The 22,151-nt window shown below is 39.9% G+C and overlaps 1 protein-coding gene across 1 annotated transcript in view; it reads right to left on the bottom strand.

Moving 5' to 3' along the window:
• Positions 1-1,531: 1,531 nt before the first annotated feature.
• Positions 1,532-22,151, bottom strand: part of Vps16A (vacuolar protein sorting 16) — a 69,170-nt gene continuing 48,550 nt past the window's right edge. The window contains 6 exon segments of the mRNA XM_070097395.1: positions 1,532-4,710; positions 7,022-7,125; positions 14,157-14,253; positions 14,508-14,641; positions 16,416-16,528; positions 18,144-18,297. Coding sequence (XP_069953496.1) covers positions 4,566-4,710; positions 7,022-7,125; positions 14,157-14,253; positions 14,508-14,641; positions 16,416-16,528; positions 18,144-18,297 — 747 coding nt within the window. The 3' untranslated portion in view covers positions 1,532-4,565.

Genomic DNA, 22,151 nt, shown 5'->3' with positions numbered 1-22,151 from the left:
ATTGTCGTTGACGTTTAGGCGTGGGACCAGAGTTGGTCCGACGTGGAACGGGTCGGCGATTTGAAAATTGCCGCACCGTAGAGGGAGAGGCCGGAAGCATAGTCAGAGGAGAGCGAAGGTCTGATAAATCGAAGGAGTCAGTCGAGGCCTCAGTACCTGAAGCGGGTGAGGAAACAGCACCGGCAATAGGTACAGAGGCATGAGGAATGTCTGAAGAGTGGTCCAAAGACGAGGCGGGGTCTGAACGGGGTGCGGTATCAAGAAGGGGCCCGGGGGTACCAGGTTCATGGACTAGGGCTGCCATGGTTAGGTTACTTCTTTCTTTTTGTTTTTAAGAAAAAAAAAGAAAGAAGAAAAGAAAATAAAAATAAAAAAAAGAAAAAAAAAAGGGGGGACCGGGGAGGGATAGTTCCTAGGAGGAATGAAAGGGCCAGAAATCTCCCTCCGCGCCCAAGAGGACTCGACACCGCTAGTAGCGCAGATGCAGCATGGAACCCGTGCCATACCCTACCCTTCATGCCAGTAAACCAGCAATCTGGGATAGCAACCTCACATCTGCCGAGCTACCTCGGTGGACAAAAGAGAGGGCGGCCGGATATCCGCCACAAAGCATACCTCCTTCAGCCACCACCCCCGGAATCCGAAAGGTGGCTTCCAGAGATACACCCGTCGCCCAAAAGACACCCAAAGCTACTCCGGGATACCGGAGAGGGATCGGGACATCCCTAGGCAATCCAGATTCCACGGCAAACTACGCCACCGCCAAGAAACCTCAACGGAATGGGATGGACCCCGGTGTCCTTTCCCCTACCTAGGAACTAGCGCGCCTGTGGGAGAAATCACGAAGGCTAAAAAGAGGAAGGGCAAAAGGGAGGGGTGAGGAGGAGGAGGAGGAATGGAAAAAGGGGAGGATGGGGAGGATGGGATAGGGGAGGGGAGAATGGGGGGTAATTAGGTTCGGTCTGAGGAAGAAGACCGACAGGGCTAATTCCTCAGACCAAGAGCCTCTTCACCACGCCAAGGAGCCCCCCTTGAAGAGGCATATACGTATAAAGATGCAACATATCCCTCCAAACTGCCAATATCCCGAACCCCTCCTTTAGAGTGCAGGCATTGTACTTCCCATTATTATTATAACTGATAATTATACTTACGTGTATGTGTACCTATATAAACTTACACACTGTGCTGGCATGCAGGTACACATTAAAATCTCTAAGAGTATCTTATTAGTCTTGAAATTGCCATATTAATAATGATAATAATAATAACACAATAATAATCACTCTGAGGAGCATTAAATATCGTATAAAACGTAAATATAGGCATTTTGCTTAATCCATCTAAATACACCCCACAGCAGAATAGAAAACATAAATATGAGATGTGGTAAACAGGCGACTTGTAGTCCAACATCAGAGACAATTCGTACACTATATTCTTACTGGGGGTAACTAGAAAATTATTCCTTTCGTATGCCCTCACTCAGGGCATCACTTCTTCTAAAAATGGTGTTACATGAGAATGGGAGTGTTTCTCTTTATTTATTCTACTGTACCAATGTGGAGACAACTTGTACACAATGTAAAGTGACAAAAATCAGACGCGTTCGCCTGGTTTGTTTGCATTACGTGTGGGTGGGGTGGGGAGGGCTTCCCTGGCTGGCTACCATACTTCCCAAACCTGACTTCCTACAAATAACTCACCTCTCACCCTACATTAAGACTACAAATATTTTAAGGTAATTAATGAATGTACTGTACATGTATTTTATCACTCTGGGGAGCTTTAATTAAATGTAGTATGTTACATGTGGGAAGGGTGGGCTGACCTGACTGGCTACCATACCTCCCAAACCTGACTTCCTACAAATTAAACTCACCTCTCACCCTACATTAAGACTATAAAATTTTAAGGTAAGTAATGGGTGTACTGTGTGTGTATTTTACTTTTTATTGTTTTTAATGCTTAGTTTTGAGAGTTAAGACACTTGTGCAACATCTGGTTATCTTTATTGTAGACGTTTTGCCATTCAGTGGCTTTATCAATACAGATTCTTGGACATAATTAGAAAAACAGAAGAACTATATACAAAAGATGAGGTAATCAGTCCCTCAGCCTTGGAGGTGGTGTTTACAGCACAGTGGTTGTAGAGATTCTGAAGCACAAGTAAGGAGACTGGCACTTATATAGGCGTCAGTGAAAAAGGACGTGTAGCAGACGAAGGCATAGTCACTGGTAGGCGGGATTCCCCAGTGGAAGCAGGTCCTACCCAAATTGATGGGTTAGTGTTAGAAGCCGTGAAGAAGGTTATGTAGATGTCCTCTGAACCAAGATTCCATGATGTTGCAGTGCCTGACAAGTTGTGCAAGACAAGTATACAATACCGACAAGATGAGAGTTAAGACACTTGTGCAACATCTGGTTATCTTTATTGTAGACGTTTCACCATCCAGTGGCTTTATCAATACTACTTCCAACTTTATCAATACTACTTCCAACTGGGGAATCCCGCCTACCAGCGACTATGCCTTCATCTGCTACACGTCCTTATTCACTGATGCCTATATAAGCGCAAGTCTCCTCACCTGTGCTTCAGAATCTCTACAACCACAGTGCTGTAAACACCACCTCCAAGGCTGAGGGACTGATTACCTCATCTTTTGTATATAGTTCTTCTGTTTTTCTAATTATGTCCAAGAATCTGTATTGATAAAGCCACTGGATGGCAAAACGTCTACAATAAAGATAACCAGATGTTGCACAAGTGTCTTAACTCTCATCTTGTTGGTACTGTATACCTATCTTGCACAATGCTTAGTTTTATTGCTAACATAATATATGTTAGTGTAAACTTGTTACCTGGCATTTATATGCATTTATAAGTGGAAAAAATGTCGTTCTGCTTTCCGGCAATAGCCTGGAACCCAACCTGCTGTATAAGTAGGGCCCTAATGTACTGCTAACATTTTTAAACTGAAAAACAATTATAATTCAGCATCGAGTGATTGTTTTTTGCCAACTTAAGATTTTATGGTGTGTTGATCAGATTCCACTCATTGTAGTCTGTATTTTTAAAGAATCAAATAAACCTTTAATTTTATAATTTTTTTTTTTAAAATCTTGCCACAGGAATTTTGTTTTCTGCATATGAGCACAGTAAAGGGGTTAAACAAGTCTGCTGGTGATGCATCACTGCTTCACAGTGTAGTGGTGGGTTATGTGCTACTCCATGTCTTATTCACTGCCCAGACTCTTGGTTCACATTTACCATGACCACAGAACTGGCTTCACTACTAACCTGTTACCCCCCAAGGGAGGTTCACTGGTGCTGATGAGGGGCTCTCAATCTAAGGAATTGGTCTTGCCCTCCCATTTCCCATATGACTGCCATGGATTTATTGCATTCCCTCAGGAATACAGTGGTACCCTGAGTTTCATACAGCTCCTAACTCGAACAATTATGTAAGTGTATTATTGTAAGTGTATATTTGGGGGTCTGAAACGGACTAATCTAATTTACATTAATCCTCATGGGAACAAATTTGTTTGGTAACGGCACTCGAACAGCCTTCTGGAACGAATTATGGCCGAAACTCGGGGCACCACTGTATAATAATCTCATCACTCAGGTGCTGTACAACACCCTATGGGTTCATTACTTTCCCAGTAATATAAATTATGCAAGAAAATTACTATTATACCTTAAATTAAGATTTAAATGCAGTACAATGTATTTATAATGCATAACATACTGATAATGACAACTAAATGGATATTCTTTACAAATTATCTTAGTTTTCACAGTACATAAAGTACATTGTGCAGCAGCATAGATCAAGTGCCACCACAGCCAAAATCTGGGTTAGTGAAATAATTATTATTATAATACAAAAAGATGCAGTAAACCCATTAGGGTCATACAATTGGGTTAGGGAAAGAACCAATTCCTATATGTACCGTCTGAGAATGTAGAGATACTGTATTGTCTTCTGTGTCTGTAAATTAAGTTCAGAGCCCCATAACAATGCCTGGTAACTTAGCTCAGATCTTCCCTACACCCCAGAGCTATATGACCCTTGTGGGTTTAGTGCTTAGTTATGATTATAAAAATAATAATCCCCCTACACTTGCATTTTTCTCTGAATTTGGCACGTGCTCTTTTCCACTGTGGAACGCCTAGTATACTGTGTACGAACTGATTTTAAACTGACTCCCACTCAATGTGAAATAAATAAGAGCATTAAAACATTTAGTTTATGGGTATTATATGCTCCTTAATTTTTAACTCAAGTTTTAATGCTTTGTTGCCTATAGGAAGCAATAAAATTTTCTGAAGTGAATGCAACTGGCAAATAACAGCAAAATCTATATGTAAAATTCTTTGGCAAATAGCATGTTTTTTTTTGTTTTTTTGAGAGGATGAAGTCTGCCACTCAAGAGTTCTATTATGATTATAATATACCCAAAACAAAAGATATTCTCAAGAAGCAACAAAACATCAAAGATAACAGTAGGGGTTGTCCTTTGGTATAACTTGGGTCCATAAATACTGTGGTTATAATTTAGTTTCTTAGGGATGCATCACTAAGCAGCGCCTGAATACGAGACTGCAGTGCTTGGTGTTGGGGTCCACAGGCTGCTAACACTTCTGTTAGACCCGTCGAGCTACGCTGTTCCTGAGCCACTTTTACTGCTTCTTCCAGGAGTCTGGCAAGTAAAAAATTGGAATTTTTACTCTTGATACAGTACAGATGGGTTATCTAACAAGAGTGACAAAACAAATAGGTGAGGTAACTGGACACTGTAGCCATCAGATATTAAACCAACTGACATATATCAGTTGCCATTTTTCCAGCTGGACATCAAGTGACGATGAAAGACACACAGAGCAGTGGTGCTCCTAATAAGAAATCCATGGAGTTTTGAAGAGGTGAGAGAGATAAACAGTTAATACTGGGGAACCCAAAGTAGTAATTGCAGTAATATACAACCTGCTATCTAACAAAAGGAAACTGTGGCAGGAATATAAGGACAAAAACAGTGACAGTTGATAGAGCTGAAGTAGCTAGGAGTGTACACAAGACCAAGACAAAGTTACTTATGAGTGATTTCAACCACAAACTCCTCAAGGGAGGTTCCTTGATGCTGGTGAGGAGCTCTTGATCTAGGAAACTGGATCTGTGCTCTAGTTCCTTGAATTAATCCTGAATACCTTCCATACCCCTTCCCACAGGCGCTGATAATCCTATGGGTTTAGCGCTCCCCCACGATTATAATAATTCAACCACAAAGAAATTGATTGGGAGAACTGGGACCCATATAGGGGACTGGAAACAAAAAGAGCTAAGGTGATGGAAGAGGTCAGGGTAAAACTGTATCAGCAAGGCTGGACCTAGTGTTTACCACAAGTATGTCTGACACAGAAGAAATTGAGTACTACAGTGCCTGGGCACCAGCGACCATGCAGTACTGAACTTTGAGTACCTTTTGGAACTAAATGTAGAGGGAATCTAAGATTAGCAGGTAGAGGGTGCAAGAAGCCAAACTGTAGAATGAGGAAATTCTTGAATGTAGTGCAGTGGAAAAAGGAACTGGAGAGAAAAGTCAGTGAATGAGATGATGGGGCACATAGTTCAAAAGTGACAGGAGGCAAAGGAAAACTTCATACCTAGTCAAAAAATGGGGAAAAAGAAAAGACAGAGAGAGCCCTAGGTTCAACCAAAGATTCAGAGAGGCAAAAAAATAACATGAAAGCATGGTAAAATTATAAGAAGCAAAGGACAGATAAGAACAGAGAAGTGAGCAGATTAACCAAACAAATAAGCAAATGTGAGGAGAAAGTCTGAGAGGCAATTTGATAATGACTGTCTGGACCCAAACTACTTCAAAGTCACATCAGAAAGAAAAAACTGCAAAAGACCAAGTATAGCAGAACCCCTGTATCTGCTATCCAAGTTTTACCATGACCCAAAAATAACCCTTTTGCTTAATAATGACACCAAAGCACAAAAGTAATTATGGTGGCAGTTCTTCAAAGCCTAAGAGAAGCCAAGAAGTGCTTCCCATCAGTTAAAAAACGATAATTCTCGACTTAAGACAACAAGAAAAAAAAATTGTATGCTGAGGTTACTAAGAATGAATCTTAAATTCGTGAAGTATAATAATGTACTATGTATTTTATTATTATTTAATGTTGGTAATGTCTTACTGTGTGCAATTTATTAATTAAACTGTATCATAGGTATGTTTGTAAACAAAAAATGACATATACAGTGGACCCCCGCATAACGATCACCTCCGAATGCGACCAATTATGTAAGTGTATTTATGTAAGTGCGTTTGTACGTGTATGTTTGGGGGTCTGAAATGGACTAATCTACTTCACAATATTCCTTATGGGAACAAATTCGGTCAGTACTGGCACCTGAACATACTTCTGGAGTGAAAAAATATTGTTAACCAGGGGTCCACTGTATATATAGGGTTTGCATATCCACGGTTTTGGAATCCGGGGTAGGCCTTGGAATGTATCACCTGTGGATACAGGGAAAATACTGTAATTCAACTGAAGGAAGGGAGGAGGCGAGCTCACAGAAAGAAGTAGTGAAGGCCTGATCCTCCTAGTTATAAGAGACATGTTACATGGCTGTGCTCACAGTCTCTCCACTTGGATTTTGTCATTGGCAATACTGTATTTTTTTTTTTTCAGATGCCCCATATATACATTACTGGTCACTTTTGGTTTCTAGTAATATAAAACTGCCTGCATTTGTGTTGTGGTGATATCATAGTGGAGGTATTGTCCATTGAAAGACTTGTTTATATATAAAACATTAGACCTTGAATAACCATTTCAATATTTTTTGCATGTAAATATTAGAATATTAACCCACTATTCTTACCCTTGCCACATAACTTGAGTGGAAAAGTTAACAAGTACGTATAGTTATAACTAAGCTATTCTGCCATATTTTAATCCAGAAATAACAAAGAAAATTCTAAGCCTTTTAATACTTACCCACACTTAGTAAGATATGTGACTTTGTTTTCATCTTTGACCTTCAGGGCATATTTATGGGCCTCAGTTTTGTTTCCATTTTTTAAACAGGCATCAACAAAAGACTGAAAAAGAAAATTAATTTAGATTACCTCTGTTCAATTACAGTATTTAAAAAAGCAAGACAACATATTGTGTACAGTGTATACTAGCCACACAATTTTTTTCTTGGATGCTTTCAAACTTTGATACAAGAAGTAAACTTTGGCAATGTTCTAAAAGATAATATTCATAATTTGCATATTAACAAATGGGATAGATACCAAGAACTGTAATTACAAATAGTGTCTCCCTCTCTCAGTTTCTCTCTCTTTTTCAGTCTCTCTTTCTCAAAAAAAAAAAAAAAAGAAAAAAAAAAACACTGATGCTTAGACCCCATTACTCAAGTTCTAATGATACTGAACTGCATTAGCTTCATTTGATATTTATTTATTTTGATATTTATTAAGAGGGAGGTGAAAGTGTATAAACTAAGGGAGGAGGAAGTTCGGGTGAGATATAAGCGACTATTGGCAGAAAGGTGGGCTAGTGCAAAGATGAGTAGTGGGGGGGTTGAAGAGGGTTGGAATAGTTTTAAAAATGCAGTATTAGAATGTGGGGCAGAAGTTTGTGGTTATAGGAGGGTGGGGGCAGGAGGAAAGAGGAGTGATTGGTGGAATGATGAAGTAAAGGGTGTGATAAAAGAGAAAAAGGTAGCTTATGAGAGGTTTTTACAAAGCAGAAGTGTTATAAGAAGAGCAGAGTACATGGAGAGTAAAAGAAAGGTAAAGAGAGTGGTGAGAGAGTGCAAAAGGAGAGCAGATGATAGAGTGGGAGAGGCACTGTCAAGAAATTTTAATGAAAATAAGAAAAAATTTTGGAGTGAGTTAAACAAGTTAAGAAAGCCTAGGGAAAATATGGATTTGTCAGTTAAAAACAGAGTAGGGGAGTTAGTAGATGGGGAGATGGAGGTATTGGGTAGATGGCGAGAATATTTTGAGGAATTTTTAAATGTTAAGGAAGAAACAGAGGCAGTAATTTCATGCACTGGTCAGGGAGGTATACCATCTTTTAGGAGTGAAGAAGAGCAGAATGTAAGTGTGGGGGAGGTACGTGAGGCATTACGTAAAATGAAAGGGGGTAAAGCAGCTGGAACTGATGGGATCATGACAGAAATGTTAAAAGCAGGGGGGGATATTGTGTTGGAGTGGTTGGTACTTTTGTTTAATAAATGTATGAAAGAGGGGAAGGTACCTAGGGATTGGCAGAGAGCATGTATAGTCCCTTTATATAAAGGGAAAGGGGACAAAAGAGACTGTAAAAATTATAGAGGAATAAGCTTACTGAGTATACCAGGAAAAGTATACGGTAGGGTTATAATTGAAAGAATTAGAGTTAAGACAGAATGTAGGATTGCGGATGAGCAAGGAGGTTTCAGAGTGGGTAGGGGATGTGTAGATCAGGTGTTTACATTGAAGCATATATGTGAACAGTATTTAGATAAAGATAGGGAAGTTTTTATTGCATTTATGGATTTAGAAAAGGCATATGATAGAGTGGATAGAGGAGCAATGTGGCAGATGTTGCAAGTATATGGAATAGGTGGTAAGTTATTAAATGCTGTAAAGAGTTTTTATGAGGATAGTGAGGCTCAGGTTAGGGTGTGTAGAAGAGAGGGAGACTACTTCCCGGTAAAAGTAGGTCTTAGACAGGGATGTGTAATGTCACCATGGTTGTTTAATATATTTATAGATGGGGTTGTAAAGGAAGTAAATGCTAGGGTGTTTGGGAGAGGGGTGGGATTAAATTATGGGGAATCAAATTCAAAATGGGAATTGACACAGTTACTTTTTGCTGATGATACTGTGCTTATGGGAGATTCTAAAGAAAAATTGCAAAGGTTAGTGGATGAGTTTGGGAATGTGTGTAAAGGTAGAAAGTTGAAAGCGAACATAGAAAAGAGTAAGGTGATGAGGGTGTCAAATGATTTAGATAAAGAAAAATTGGATATCAAATAGGGGAGGAGGAGTTTGGAAGAAGTGAATGTTTTCAGATACTTGGGAGTTGACATGTCGGCGGATGGATTTATGAAGGATGAGGTTAATCATAGAATTGATGAGGGAAAAAAGGTGAGTGGTGCGTTGAGGTATATGTGGAGTCAAAAAACGTTATCTATGGAGGCAAAGAAGGGAATGTATGAAAGTATAGTAGTACCAACACTCTTATATGGGTGTGAAGCTTGGGTGGTAAATGCAGCAGCGAGGAGACGGTTGGAGGCAGTGAAGATGTCCTGTTTAAGGGCAATGTGTGGTGTAAATATTATGCAGAAAATTCGGAGTGTGGAAATTAGGAGAAGGTGTGGAGTTAATAAAAGTATTAGTCAGAGGGCAGAAGAGGGGTTGTTGAGGTGCTTTGGTCATTTAGAGAGAATGGATCAAAGTAGAATGACATGGAAAGCATATAAATCTATAGGGGAAGGAAGGCGGGGTAGGGGTCGTCCTCGAAAGGGTTGGAGAGAGGGGGTAAAGGAGGTTTTGTGTGCAAGGGGCTTGGACTTCCAGCAAGCGTGCGTGAGCGTGTTAGATAGGAGTGAATGGAGACGAATGGTACTTGGGACCTGACGATCTGTTGGAGTGTGAGCAGGGTAATATTTAGTGAAGGGATTCAGGGAAACCGGTTATTTTCATATAGTCGGACTTGAGTCCTGGAAATGGGAAGTACAATGCCTGCACTTTAAAGGAGGGGTTTGGGATATTGGCAGTTTGGAGGGATATGTTGTGTATCTTTATATGTGTATGCTTCTAGACTGTTGTATTCTGAGCACCTCTGCAAAAACAGTGATAATGTGCGAGTGTGGTGAAAGTGTTGAATGATGATGAAAGTATTTTCTTTTTGGGGATTTTCTTTCTTTTTTTTGGGTCACCCTGCCTCGGTGGGAGACGGCCGACTTGTTAAAAAAAAAAAAAAAAAAAAAACCTTTGCCCAAAAACACTATGCACAGTGTGGGCTTCACTTGTTCCCAAGGGCAACAGAAATAATGGGAAGACCAGAACGAGCCCTTGGTTTACTCATAGGTGTAGGGAGGCAAAAAACTAAGTGCACTAGAGAATGGAAAAAGTACAGAAGGCAAAGGACCCAGGAAAATAGAGAGATTAGTCGAAGAGTCAGAAACAAGTATACACAGATAAGGAGGGAGGCCCAGCGACAGTATGAAAACAGCATAGCATCGAAAGTCAAGTCTGACCCAAAACTGCTGTATAGCCACACTAGGAGGAAGACAAAAGTCAAAGACCAGGTAATCAGGCTGAGGAAAGAAGGTGGGGAGCTCACAAGAAACAATCAAGAGGTATGTGAGGAGCTCAACATGAGATTTAAGGAAGTATTTTTAGTAGAGACAGGAAGGCGCTCTGGGAAGACAGAACAGAGAGGAGCACCAACAAAGGTTATATCAACAAGTGTTGGATGAAATACATCAACACATCCCTTGAAACTGGGCAACTACCTGAAGTATGGAAAATGGCAAATGTAGTCCCAGTTTTTAAGAAAGGAGACAGAAACAAAGCACAGTGTCACTGATGTGTATAGTATGCGAAGTCATGGAGAAGATTATCAGGAGGAGAGTGGTGGAGCACCTAACATGAAACAAGATTATAAATGGCAACCAACATGGGATCATGGAAGGCAAATCCTGTGTCACAAACTTTTTGGAGTTTTATGACAAAGTAACAGAAATAAGACACAAGAGAGAGGGGTGGGTTGATTGCATTTTCTTGGACTGCAAGAAGGCCTGTGACACAGTTTCTCACAAGAGATTAGTGCAGAAGCTAGAGGATCAGGTGCATATAACAGGAAGGGCAATGCAATGGATCATAGAATACCTGACAGAGAGGCAACAGTGAGTCATGATATGTGATGAGGTATCACAGTGGGTGCCTGTGACAAGAGGGGTCCCACAGGGGTCAGTCCTAGGACCAGTGCTATTTTTGGTATATGTGAATGACATGATGGAAGGGATAGACTCAGAAGTGTCCCTGTATGCAGATGATGTGAAGTTAATAAGGAGAATTAAATCAGATGAGGATCAGGCAGGACTACAAAGAGACCCGGACAGGCTGGACACGTGGTCCAGCAACTTGCTTCTTGAATTAACCCCTCCAAATACAAAGTCATGAAGATTGGGGAAGGGCAAAGAAGACTGCAGACAGAGTATAGGCTAAGTGGCCAAAGACTGCAAACCTCACTCAAGGAGAAAGATCTTGGGGTGAGTATAACACCAAGCACATCTCCAGAAGCACACATCAACCAGATAACTGCTCCAGCATATGGGCGCCTGGCAAACCTGAGAAGAGCATTCTGATACCTTAGTAAGGATTCGTTCAAGACACTGTACACCGTGTACGTCAGGCCCATACTGGAGTATGCATCACCAGTTTGGAACCCACACCTCATCAAGCACGTCAAGAAATTAGAGAAAGTGCAAAGGTTTGCAACAAGGTTAGTTCCAGAGCTAAGGGATATGTCCTACGAAGAAAGGTTAAGTGAAATTGGCCTGATGACACTGGAGGACAGGAGGGTTTGGGGAGACATGATAATGACATACAAAATACTGTGTGGAATAGATAAGGTGGACAGAGACAGGATGTTCCAGAGAGGGGACACAGAAACAAGGGGTCACAATTGGAAGTTGAAGACTCAGATGAGTCAAAGGGATGTTAGGAAGTATTTCGTCAGTCACAGAGTTGTCAGGAAGTGGAATAGTCTAGCAAGTGATGCAGTGGAGGCAAGAACCATACAGAGCTTTAAGATGTGGTATGATAAAGCTCATGGAGCAGGGAGAGAGAGGACCTAGTAGTGATCAATGAAGAGGCAGGGCCAGGAGCTGAGTCTTGGCCCCTGCAACCACAATTAGGTGAGTACAAGTAAATATGGCTTTAAATGTATACATCTCTGAACACAACTGTTTCTCTTTCATACTGTACTATGTACAGAACTTATATAAATTTAAACGCAGTGAACCCTCTCATTAACAGAATAATAAAAGTGGGTGTACGATACTCCCAAGAGTTCAAAACTTCTGAATTGTGAAATTAATATCTCACGATCACCCGTTTGTCTTCTGAACTACCGGATTTGATCCACTAATACAGAAAATATTCGGGTACTCAGAGTATGGGTATTGTAACCTGTAGTACTATGGTACAGTATTTAAGTGTTTAGTAATTTTATAGTACTGTATGTAATTTACAGTAATTTTACTCATCTTTTCATTGTGGAGAAATAAAGTGTAAACTGCCATTATCGACAGTGGTGATGCAGAATAACTTTCATTTGAGTCACAGGAGCTGTAAAGCTCCATTAGCATCTACACTAAACTAAGAGTATGTATGTCCTTGCTTCAGTGAATATCAGACATTGTTTCTTAACACTATATTCCTCACAGAGCCATACCACTGATATGCCACACTCAATGTTTTTTATTAAAGTTTCTGTTTAACACAGAACCACATATTTCCTTTTGGCACCGCCACTTGCTTTAGAAGCCATTGTTAATTGCACTTTACTTACTATGCTAATAAGTCTCAGAAAATGCTCAAAATCCAGGGAAAATTAGACAGAATGACGAGAGGCTATGTGAGTGAGCACAAACAATAAACTGGTGTGGGTGGCCTACATCTCAGAGATCAATGAAAAGAGAGAGGTCCTGGGTGTGCCTGTTCTGGCCCATAATGGACAAACTTCAGAGTCTTTGGGCTTGTTCCAACACTTCTGAAGACAGCCAGACACTAATGCTATGGATAAAACTTGGAATCATGGACTTTTGTCTATTTCATTTGATACTTCCAATGTTTGTTCAGGAATTTTTTTGTCCAAAATTGCCAAAATTCATTAAAAAGGCTTCACTGTAATGTACTCCAATTATTTTTTCTTCTTAAATTAACTGGAAATGCTTTGTATGTATGAGATTTTTAACCTTTTCAGGGTTTTTGATGTACTAGTACGTCTTATGCACCAGTGTTGGTGACGTAATAGTACGCGTAAATTCTAGCGCCGTCAAATCAAGCAGGAAAAGGCTGGTAGGCCTATATGTGAAAGAATGGGTCTGCGGGTTCAGTGTGCGCAGTATAAAAGAAAATCCTGCAGCACACAGTGCATAATGAGGGAAAAAAACTGACCATGATTTTGGTTTAAAACAGCTATTTTGCAGTCTATTTTTGTATGGTATTTATGAGTGTATTCTCGTTTTCTTGGTATCTTTTGACAGAATGGAAGATACATTACAGAAACAAAGATAATTTTGCTTGGTTTCATGACGACAAATACCTTGAAAATGAGCACAAAGTAGCAAAAATGTTTGATTCTTGCCGATGTTCAAGAGTAAACAAATCACATCACGTGTCCAATACATGTCAACTAGTGAGTCTAATATTCTTGCACGAGTGTGCTGATATTATTTACACCATTTTTACAATGATGCAGTAGTACACATAACAGTAAATTTTCTTTTGTGAGAATAAAAATTCAAAATGGAAAGCAAAAGTAATTTAAGAGGGACCTGGAGATGTGACTAACGAACAGATAAAATGTTATTTTAGTGCCAGGAATGTCTATCTGTCTTGTTTATTCTTGACCCAATTTTGAAATTTGTGTGAAATTGGCCAAATTGCCAATTTCTGACCACTTAACTGAATAGTTGAAATCAGTACATGGGCAGTTTCTTGGACTCAATTGATAAAACAAAAGGAATTCTAGTGAAATAGCTATGATTTTAGTAGACTGAAACACTGGAATTGGCTGAAAATAGGGTTAAAAGTGGGCGAAATCGCTGATGCGAAAATATCGTCAAGACCACTAACTTCACGAGAGCATAATTCCGTAAGTTTTCCATCAAATTTCATACTTTTAGTGTCATTATGATCAGAAAAAGATTCTCTATCATTTCATAAGAATTTTTTTTTTTAAATTTTCGACCCTGAGAGTGAGTTAAGGATCGGGGGTCTCGACCCTGAAAGGGTTAAAAATTATGAACAGTATGATGTAAATTTTAGGAATAGTTGTTATTATTATTATTACTATTATTATTATATACATATGTAAAAATACCCAGTTCCAGACATACCTCAAAACCAATTGGATTTTTTTTATTCTTTGAGAAGTTAGCCAGCTCTTCCCAATGGCCTGCTTGAGCATGTGCTATAACTCGCAACCACCAATATCTTCATAAAGAAAAACAGAATATGTATGAGATTGTAATTTGCTGTAACAATAAAAAGTAAAATTTCTGTTAACAGCTAGTGCAAACTAAAAACTTATAAACTTCTTTCCACAGAAAAAACTGTATTTGTACAGTAGGTGGCCTACCTGCCAACATTGTTGTCCACCCCTGATATAGACCCCTGCAGAGAAAATAACAATTTTCTTAACAATATATTGTTAATAGCCAAAGATGTGATCACCATAGCAAACTAACCTTCTTTCAGGAATTTTAAACTCAGCTCTCACTTTCTCTGCCTCTTTTATTTGTCCATCAAGTAACAGCTGGTGAACAGTGTCATGAAGGGACTTATTTGCATATGGTTTATGTTGGCTCTCCTCAAGCCTCATCTGTATATAGAAATAAGCTCATTAAAAACTTAAACATGGACATTTAAAACCTTTCATTGTTTATAATAATTGTTTTTAATTCAACGACTGTCTCCCACCAAAGTACCCTACCCCACCATCTTATAGCCAAAGTCATCATATGCCAGTAGTGCTATATATGGCAGGTCTGGTTATAACAAAGTCCCTAAACGACATACGTAATATATAAAGATAATTGAACTGTTTAATTCAGGGACAGAAAATGGGGACCCACTGAGTGAATTGTACATCTGACAATCAAACAATCCTATTTACATTCCAGTGTCACAATCACACAATTGACAATTTTAGCCAAAGTAACATACTAACATTGATGGGCTTCTGAAAGTGGTATACTTACTAATTTCTCCCTGACACTACAGGTCAGTCTGTGATGATTTTGTAGGTACTGTCATAAAAGACTTTTTTTTTTTTTTAACAAGTCGGCCATCTCCCACCAAGGCAGGGTGACCCAAAAAGAAAGAAAATCCCCAAAAAGAAAATACTTTCATCAATCAACTCTTTCACCTCACTCACGCATTATCACTGTTTTTGCAGAGATGCTCAGAACACAACAGCTTAGAAGCATATACGTATAAAGATACACAACATATCCCTCCAAACTGCCAATATCCCGAACCCCTCCTTTAGAGTGCAGGCATTGTACATCCCATTTCCAGGACTCAAGTCCGGCTATATAAAAAATAACCGGTTTCCCTGAATCCCTTCACTAAATATTACCCTGCTCACACTCCAACAGATCGTCAGGTTCCAAATACCAGTCGTCTCCATTCACTCCTATTGAACACGCTCACGCACGCCTGCTGGAAGTCCAAGCCCCTCGCCCACAAAACCTCCCTTACCCCTTCGTTCTAGCGTGCATGTGTGCGTGTGTACTCACCTAGTTGTGGTTGAAGGGGTCGAGTCATAGCTCCTGGCTCTGCCTCTTCACTGGCCGTTACTGGGTCACTCTCCCTGCACAATGAGCTTTATCATACCTCTGCTTAAAGCTATGAATGGATCCTGCCTCCACTACATTGTTTCCCAAACTATTCCACTTCCTGACTACTGTGACTGAAGAAATGCTTCCTAACATCCCTGTGATTTCTAGCTGTGTCCCCTTGTTGCTGTGTCCCATCTCTGGAACATTCTGTCTCTGTCCACCCTGTCAATTCCTCTCAGTATTTTATATGACGTTATCACGTCCTCCCTATCTCTCCTGTCCTCCAGTGTCGTCAGTGTGTTTGTGTGTGTTTGTGAGTGCATGCGTGTGTTTGCGTGCATGTGTGTGTGCGTGTGTGCATGCACGTATGTGTGTGTGTGCTCACCTATTTGTGGTTGCAAGGGTTGAGTCATAGCTCCTGGCCCTGCCTCTTCACTGATTGCTACTAGGTCCTCTCTCTCCCTGCTCCATGAACTTTATCAAACCTCATCTTAAAACTATGTATGGGTCCTCTTCTACTACGTCACTTTCTAGGCTCTTCCATTTCCTGACAACTCTATGATTTAAGAAATACTTCCTAACATCCCTTTGACTCATCAGAGTCTTTGACTTCCAATTGTGACCCTTTGTTTCTGTGTCCTATCTCTGGAACATCCTGTCTTTGTCCATCTTGTCAATTCCTCGCAATATTTTATATGTCGTTATCATGTCTCCCCTAACCCTCCTGTCCTACAGTGTCGTCAGGTGTGTACGCATGTGTATGAAAAACAATAACAGAAACTGAAAATTTCCATTGAAAAAGAATGAACTTACCTGCCATTTGAACAACTTTATTTGTTCCTCTGTCATCTGACTCGCAGATTCACTCTTGGCCTTTCTAAAGAGTTCTACTGCACCTAGCAGTGATGCTTGACGGAATCTGCCCGCTGAAATGAAGATAAGGTTATGAAGCATTGAAACATTTGTTTAACATAACTTTTTTTTTTTTTTCAACAAGTCGGCCGTCTCCCACCGAGGGTGACCCAAAAAAGAAAGAAAATCCCCAAAAAGAAAATACTTTCATCATCATTCAACACTTTCACCACACTCGCACATTATCACTGTTTTTGCAGAGGTGCTCAGAATACAACAGTCTAGAAGCATACACATATAAAGATACACAACATATCCCTCCAAACTGCCAATATCCCAAACCCCTCCTTTAAAGTGCAGGCATTGTACTTCCCATTTCCAGGACTCAAGTCCGACTATATGAAAATAACCGTTTCCCTGAATCCCTTCACTAAATATTACCCTGCTCACACTCCAACAGATCGTCAGGTCCCAAGTACCATTAGCTCCTCCATTCACTCTATCTAACACGCCACGCACGCTTGCTGAAGTCCAAGCCCCTTGCCCACAAAACCTCCTCCTTTACCCCCTCTCCAACAAGCATAAATTATCCAATAAGAAAATCTTAAAATTCTGCCAGATAACAATTCCAAATGAAACATTAAAAACAGAACCTTCCATTCCATTATTATTTTTATTTCCCCGAAAAATGAACTCGTGCAGTTTATTTGGCACCTCGTTTCATCCTAATATGATACTGACTGTACCACAACCACAGCTCTACCTAATTAATCCTTATTATTGTTCATTCCCACTTTATTAAGGTGGGAAAGGAGGAAAAGGAAATAAAACAAAAAAATGAGTTACAGTAATAGAAATAGTGCAATAAATTCCCTAAATAACAAAAAAAAGAGCAATACCTGCTTGGATTGGAATGATACAAATAACCCACACATAGAAGAGAGGAGCTGACGATGATGATTCGGTCCGACCAAAGCGTCATCGTAAGCTCCTCTCATGTGTGGGAGTTATTTGTGTATAATAAATTTCTAACATATTGAAAACCAGACAGAGCATTCAGGTACATTTTTTCTTATATTGCCACACTGAGCATTTCTCACTAATGTAGAGTGGCTTGAAGGGAAACATTTTCTATCATTCATTCAAACAGTCTTCTTACATGAATAACTCATAATTATAAAGAGAAAGTATTAACAGACGTTTCGGTCTGACTTGGACCAAGTCGGACGAAGCGTCGCGTAAGCTTTCTCTCTTTATGTGTGATTTGTGTATCGCTTCCAGTCACGGTATTGTGCCTTTTTTTGTTATTTAGTCTTCTTGCTAGATGTGTGAGGATATCACAATTCAAATGACACTGAACTGCAACATCCCCATCCATCATTCAAAGTGCAGTCACTATATTTCCAACTTCCAGAACTCAAACTCACCCACAATAATATACTTATCAGGATAAAGTAAAGAATTTATATAAAAAAAGAGTAAAACTAACTTTCTTAACTGCCTATTGTAGTTCATCACTTATAATTTTGCAGTTTACTAAACTTTATACAATTTATTTTTGAATATGACTTAGTAAAATTTACTTCCTATAATAATTTTTGCTTATACAAACAAGAATTAGTTAATTATAAAATTTACAATGCTTTTTGGTCAATTATCAGATAATAAAACCTAGTAAAATGTCTTCACTTACAGATGACTGGTAAGCCTCTTTGATTCTGAGGAGACCCTGCCCATGAAAATCATCCTCTTGAACCAGGATGTCCCGGAGCTGTTCCATGTCCTGTTCTTGACAGCCTATGGATGTAAGTGACTGTGCAATAGGAAAGTTTCGTATGAGCATCTGAAACAGAAATATGAATGAGGGACTGATTTTGGAATTCTGACTGTCTGTCTGACTGTCAATTCTATTTAGACCTGTCTATATCCATGATAGGTCATTAGCCTCATTTTCCTGTCTCCTCTTTTTTTCTCTTTCCCTTCCCAACTTTGACCATACTATCTCCAACATCTCCAACTTCTAAGCCTCTGCAGCATTCTTTTCTAATTTCTTCCCCTCTCTCATACCCCTTTTCTTGAAAGATATATATGATTTCTTATTTCTTTCAATGAACTGGTCATATCCCACAAAGGCAGGGTGGCCCAAAAAGAAAAACAAAAGTTTCTCTTATTAAATTTAGTAATATATACAGGAGAAAGGGTTACTAGCCCTTTGCTCCCAGCATTCTAGCCGCCTCTTACGACATGCATGACTTACGGAGGAAGAATTCTATTCCACTTCTCCACAGAGATAAGCGGAAATAAACAAGAATAAGGACTAATAAGAAAATAGAAGAAAACCCAGAGGGGTATGTATATACCCCTATGGGTATATACATACACATTACACAATACATTACACATACACACTACACATACAGACTATATATGCATGTACAAGCATATGTGTATATGCTTGTACAGTACATGCAAAATGTAGTGTGACCAAGGTGTAAGTAGAAGTAGCAAGATGTACCTTAAAGTTTGCATGCTTATGAGACAAAAAAAAGACACCAGCTATCCTACCATCATGTAAAACAACTATAGGCTTCCATTTTACACTCACTTGGCAGGAAGATAGTACTTCCTGGGATATTTGATTTATTATTTATATTATACAGGCCTTCCGAGTAGTTTGGGGATCATAGGGAGATATACATAATTAATTTTGAATTCATTATTATTGAAAGGAATGCTATTAGCAGCCATACACATTAACTGTACAAATGTTTTCTTTCATCTAGGGGTGTGCAATCTAAAAAAATTTCGCTACCACAAGTCTGGATGCAAATAGTATAGAGGTGTTTTAGGAAAACATCTGAATACACGGTTTTAGTTTCTGTGGAAAATTTGAAGTGTGGAAATTAGGAAGGTGTGGAGTTAATAAAAGTATTAGTCAGAGGGCTGAAGAGGGGTTGTTGAGGGTGGTTTGGTCATTTAGAGAGAATGGATCAAAGTAGAATGATATGGAGAGCGTATAAATCTGTGTAGGGGATAGGTAGGTAGGGTAGGGGTCATCCTCGAAAAGGTTGAGGGGAGGGGGTAAAGGAGGTTTGTGGGTGAGGGGTTTGGACTTCCAGTAAGCATGAGGTAGCACGTTAGATAGGAGTGAATGAAGATGAATGGTTTTTGGGACCTGACGACATGTTGGAGTGTGAGCAGGGTAATATTTAGTGAAGGGATTCAGGGAAACCGGTTATTTTTATATAGCTGGACTTGAGTACTGGAAATGGGAAGTACATACAATGCCTACACTTTAAAGGAGGGGTTTGGGATATTGGCAGTTTGGAGGGATATGTTATATATCTTCATATATGAGAGTAAAAGGTAGATGGGATACAAGGAGAATAGAAGCATCAGGGAAGAGAGAGGTGAAGGTTTATAAACTAAAAGAGGAGGCAGTTAGGGTAAGATATAAACAGCTATTGGAGGATAGATGGGCTAATGAGAGCATAGGCAATGGGGTCGAAGAGGTATGGGGTAGGTTTAAAAATGTAGTGTTAGAGTGTTCAGCAGAAGTTTGTGGTTATTAGGAAAGTGGGTGCAGGAGGGAAGAGGAGCGATTGGTGGAATGATGATGTAAAGAGAGTAGTAAGGAGAAAAAGTTAAGCATATGAGAAGTTTTTACAAAGTAGAAGTGATGCAAGGAGGGAAGAGTATATGGAGAAAAAGAGAGAGGTTAAGAGAGTGGTGAAGCAATGTAAAAAGAGAGCAAATGAGAGAGTGGGTGAGATGTTATCAACAAATTTTGTTGAAAAATAAGAAAAGTTTTGGAGTGAGATTAACTAGTTAAGAAAGCCTAGAGAACAAATGGATTTGTCAGTTAAAATAGGAGAGGAGAGTTATTAAATGGAGAGTTAGAGGTATTGGGAAGATGGAAGGAATATTTTGAGGAATTGTTAAATGTTGATGAAGATAGGGAAGCTGTGATTTCGTGTATAGGGCAAGGAGGAATAACATCTTGTAGGAGTGAGGAAGAGCCAGTTGTGAGTGTGGGGGAAGTTCGTGAGGCAGTAGGTAAAATGAAAGGGGGTAAGGCAGCCGGGATTGATGGGATAAAGATAGAAATGTTAAAAGCAGGTGGGGATATAGTTTTGGAGTGGTTGGTGCAATTGTTTAATAAATGTATGGAAGAGGGTAAGGTACCTAGGGATTGGCAGAGAGCATGCATAGTTCCTTTGTATAAAGGCAAAGGGGATAAAAGAGAGTGCAAAAATTATAGGGGGATAAGTCTGTTGAGTGTACCTGGTAAAGTGTATGGTAGAGTTATAATTGAAAGAATTAAGAGTAAGACGGAGAATAGGATAGCAGATGAACAAGGAGGCTTTAGGAAAGGTAGGGGGTGTGTGGACCAGGTGTTTACAGTGAAACATATAAGTGAACAGTATTTAGATAAGGCTAAAGAGGTCTTTGTGGCATTTATGGATTTGGAAAAGGCGTATGACAGGGTGGATAGGGGGGGGCAATGTGGCAGATGTTGCAAGTGTATGGTGTAGGAGGTAGGTTACTGAAAGCAGTGAAGAGTTTTTACGAGGATAGTGAGGCTCAAGTTAGAGTATGTAGGAAAGAGGGAAATTTTTTCCCAGTAAAAGTAGGCCTTAGACAAGGATGTGTGATGTCACCGTGGTTGTTTAATATATTTATAGATGGGGTTGTAAGAGAAGTAAATGCGAGGGTCTTGGCAAGAGGCGTGGAGTAAAAGATAAAGAATCACACACAAAGTGGAGTTGTCACAGCTGCTCTTTGCCGATGACACTGTGCTCTTGGGAGATTCTGAAGAGAAGTTGCAGAGATTGGTGGATGAATTTGGTAGGGTGTGCAAAAGAAGAAAATTAAAGGTGAATACAGGAAAGAGTAAGGTTATGAGGATAACAAAAAGATTAGGTGATGAAAGATTGAATATCAGATTGGAGGGAGAGAGTATGGAGGAGGTGAACGTATTCAGATATTTGGGAGTGGACGTGTCAGCGGATGGGTCTATGAAAGATGAGGTGAATCATAGAATTGATGAGGGAAAAAGAGTGAGTGGTGCACTTAGGAGTCTGTGGAGACAAAGAACTTTGTCCTTGGAGGCAAAGAGGGGAATGTATGAGAGTATAGTTTTACCAACGCTCTTATATGGGTGTGAAGCGTGGGTGATGAATGTTGCAGCGAGGAGAAGGCTGGAGGCAGTGGAGATGTCATGTCTGAGGGCAATGTGTGGTGTGATATAATGCAGAGAATTCGTAGTTTGGAAGTTAGGAGGAGGTGCGGGATTACCAAAACTGTTGTCCAGAGGGCTGAGGAAGGTTGTTGAGGTGGTTCGGACATATAGAGAGAATGGAGCGAAACAGAATGACTTCAAGAGTGTATCAGTCTGTAGTGGAAGGAAGGCGGGGTAGGGGTCGGCCTAGGAAGGGTTGGAGGGAGGGGGTAAAGGAGGTTTTGTGTGCGAGGGGCTTGGACTTCCAGCAGGCATGCTTGAGCGTGTTTGATAGGAGTGAATGGAGACAAATGGTTTTTAATACTTGACGTGCTGTTGGAGTGTGAGCAAAGTAACATTTATGAAGGGATTCAGGGAAACCGGCAGGCCGGACTTGAGTCCTGGAGATGGGAAGTACAGTGCCTGCACTCTGAAGGAGGGGTGTTAATGTTGCAGTTTAAAAACTGTAGTGTAAA

Source organism: Cherax quadricarinatus, chromosome 57 (genome assembly GCF_038502225.1).
Source record: "Cherax quadricarinatus isolate ZL_2023a chromosome 57, ASM3850222v1, whole genome shotgun sequence".
Classification (NCBI taxonomy): Eukaryota; Metazoa; Arthropoda; class Malacostraca; order Decapoda; family Parastacidae; genus Cherax; species Cherax quadricarinatus.
The sequence above is the reverse complement of the archived record's forward strand: the minus strand, read 5'-3'. Positions and strand labels throughout refer to the sequence as shown.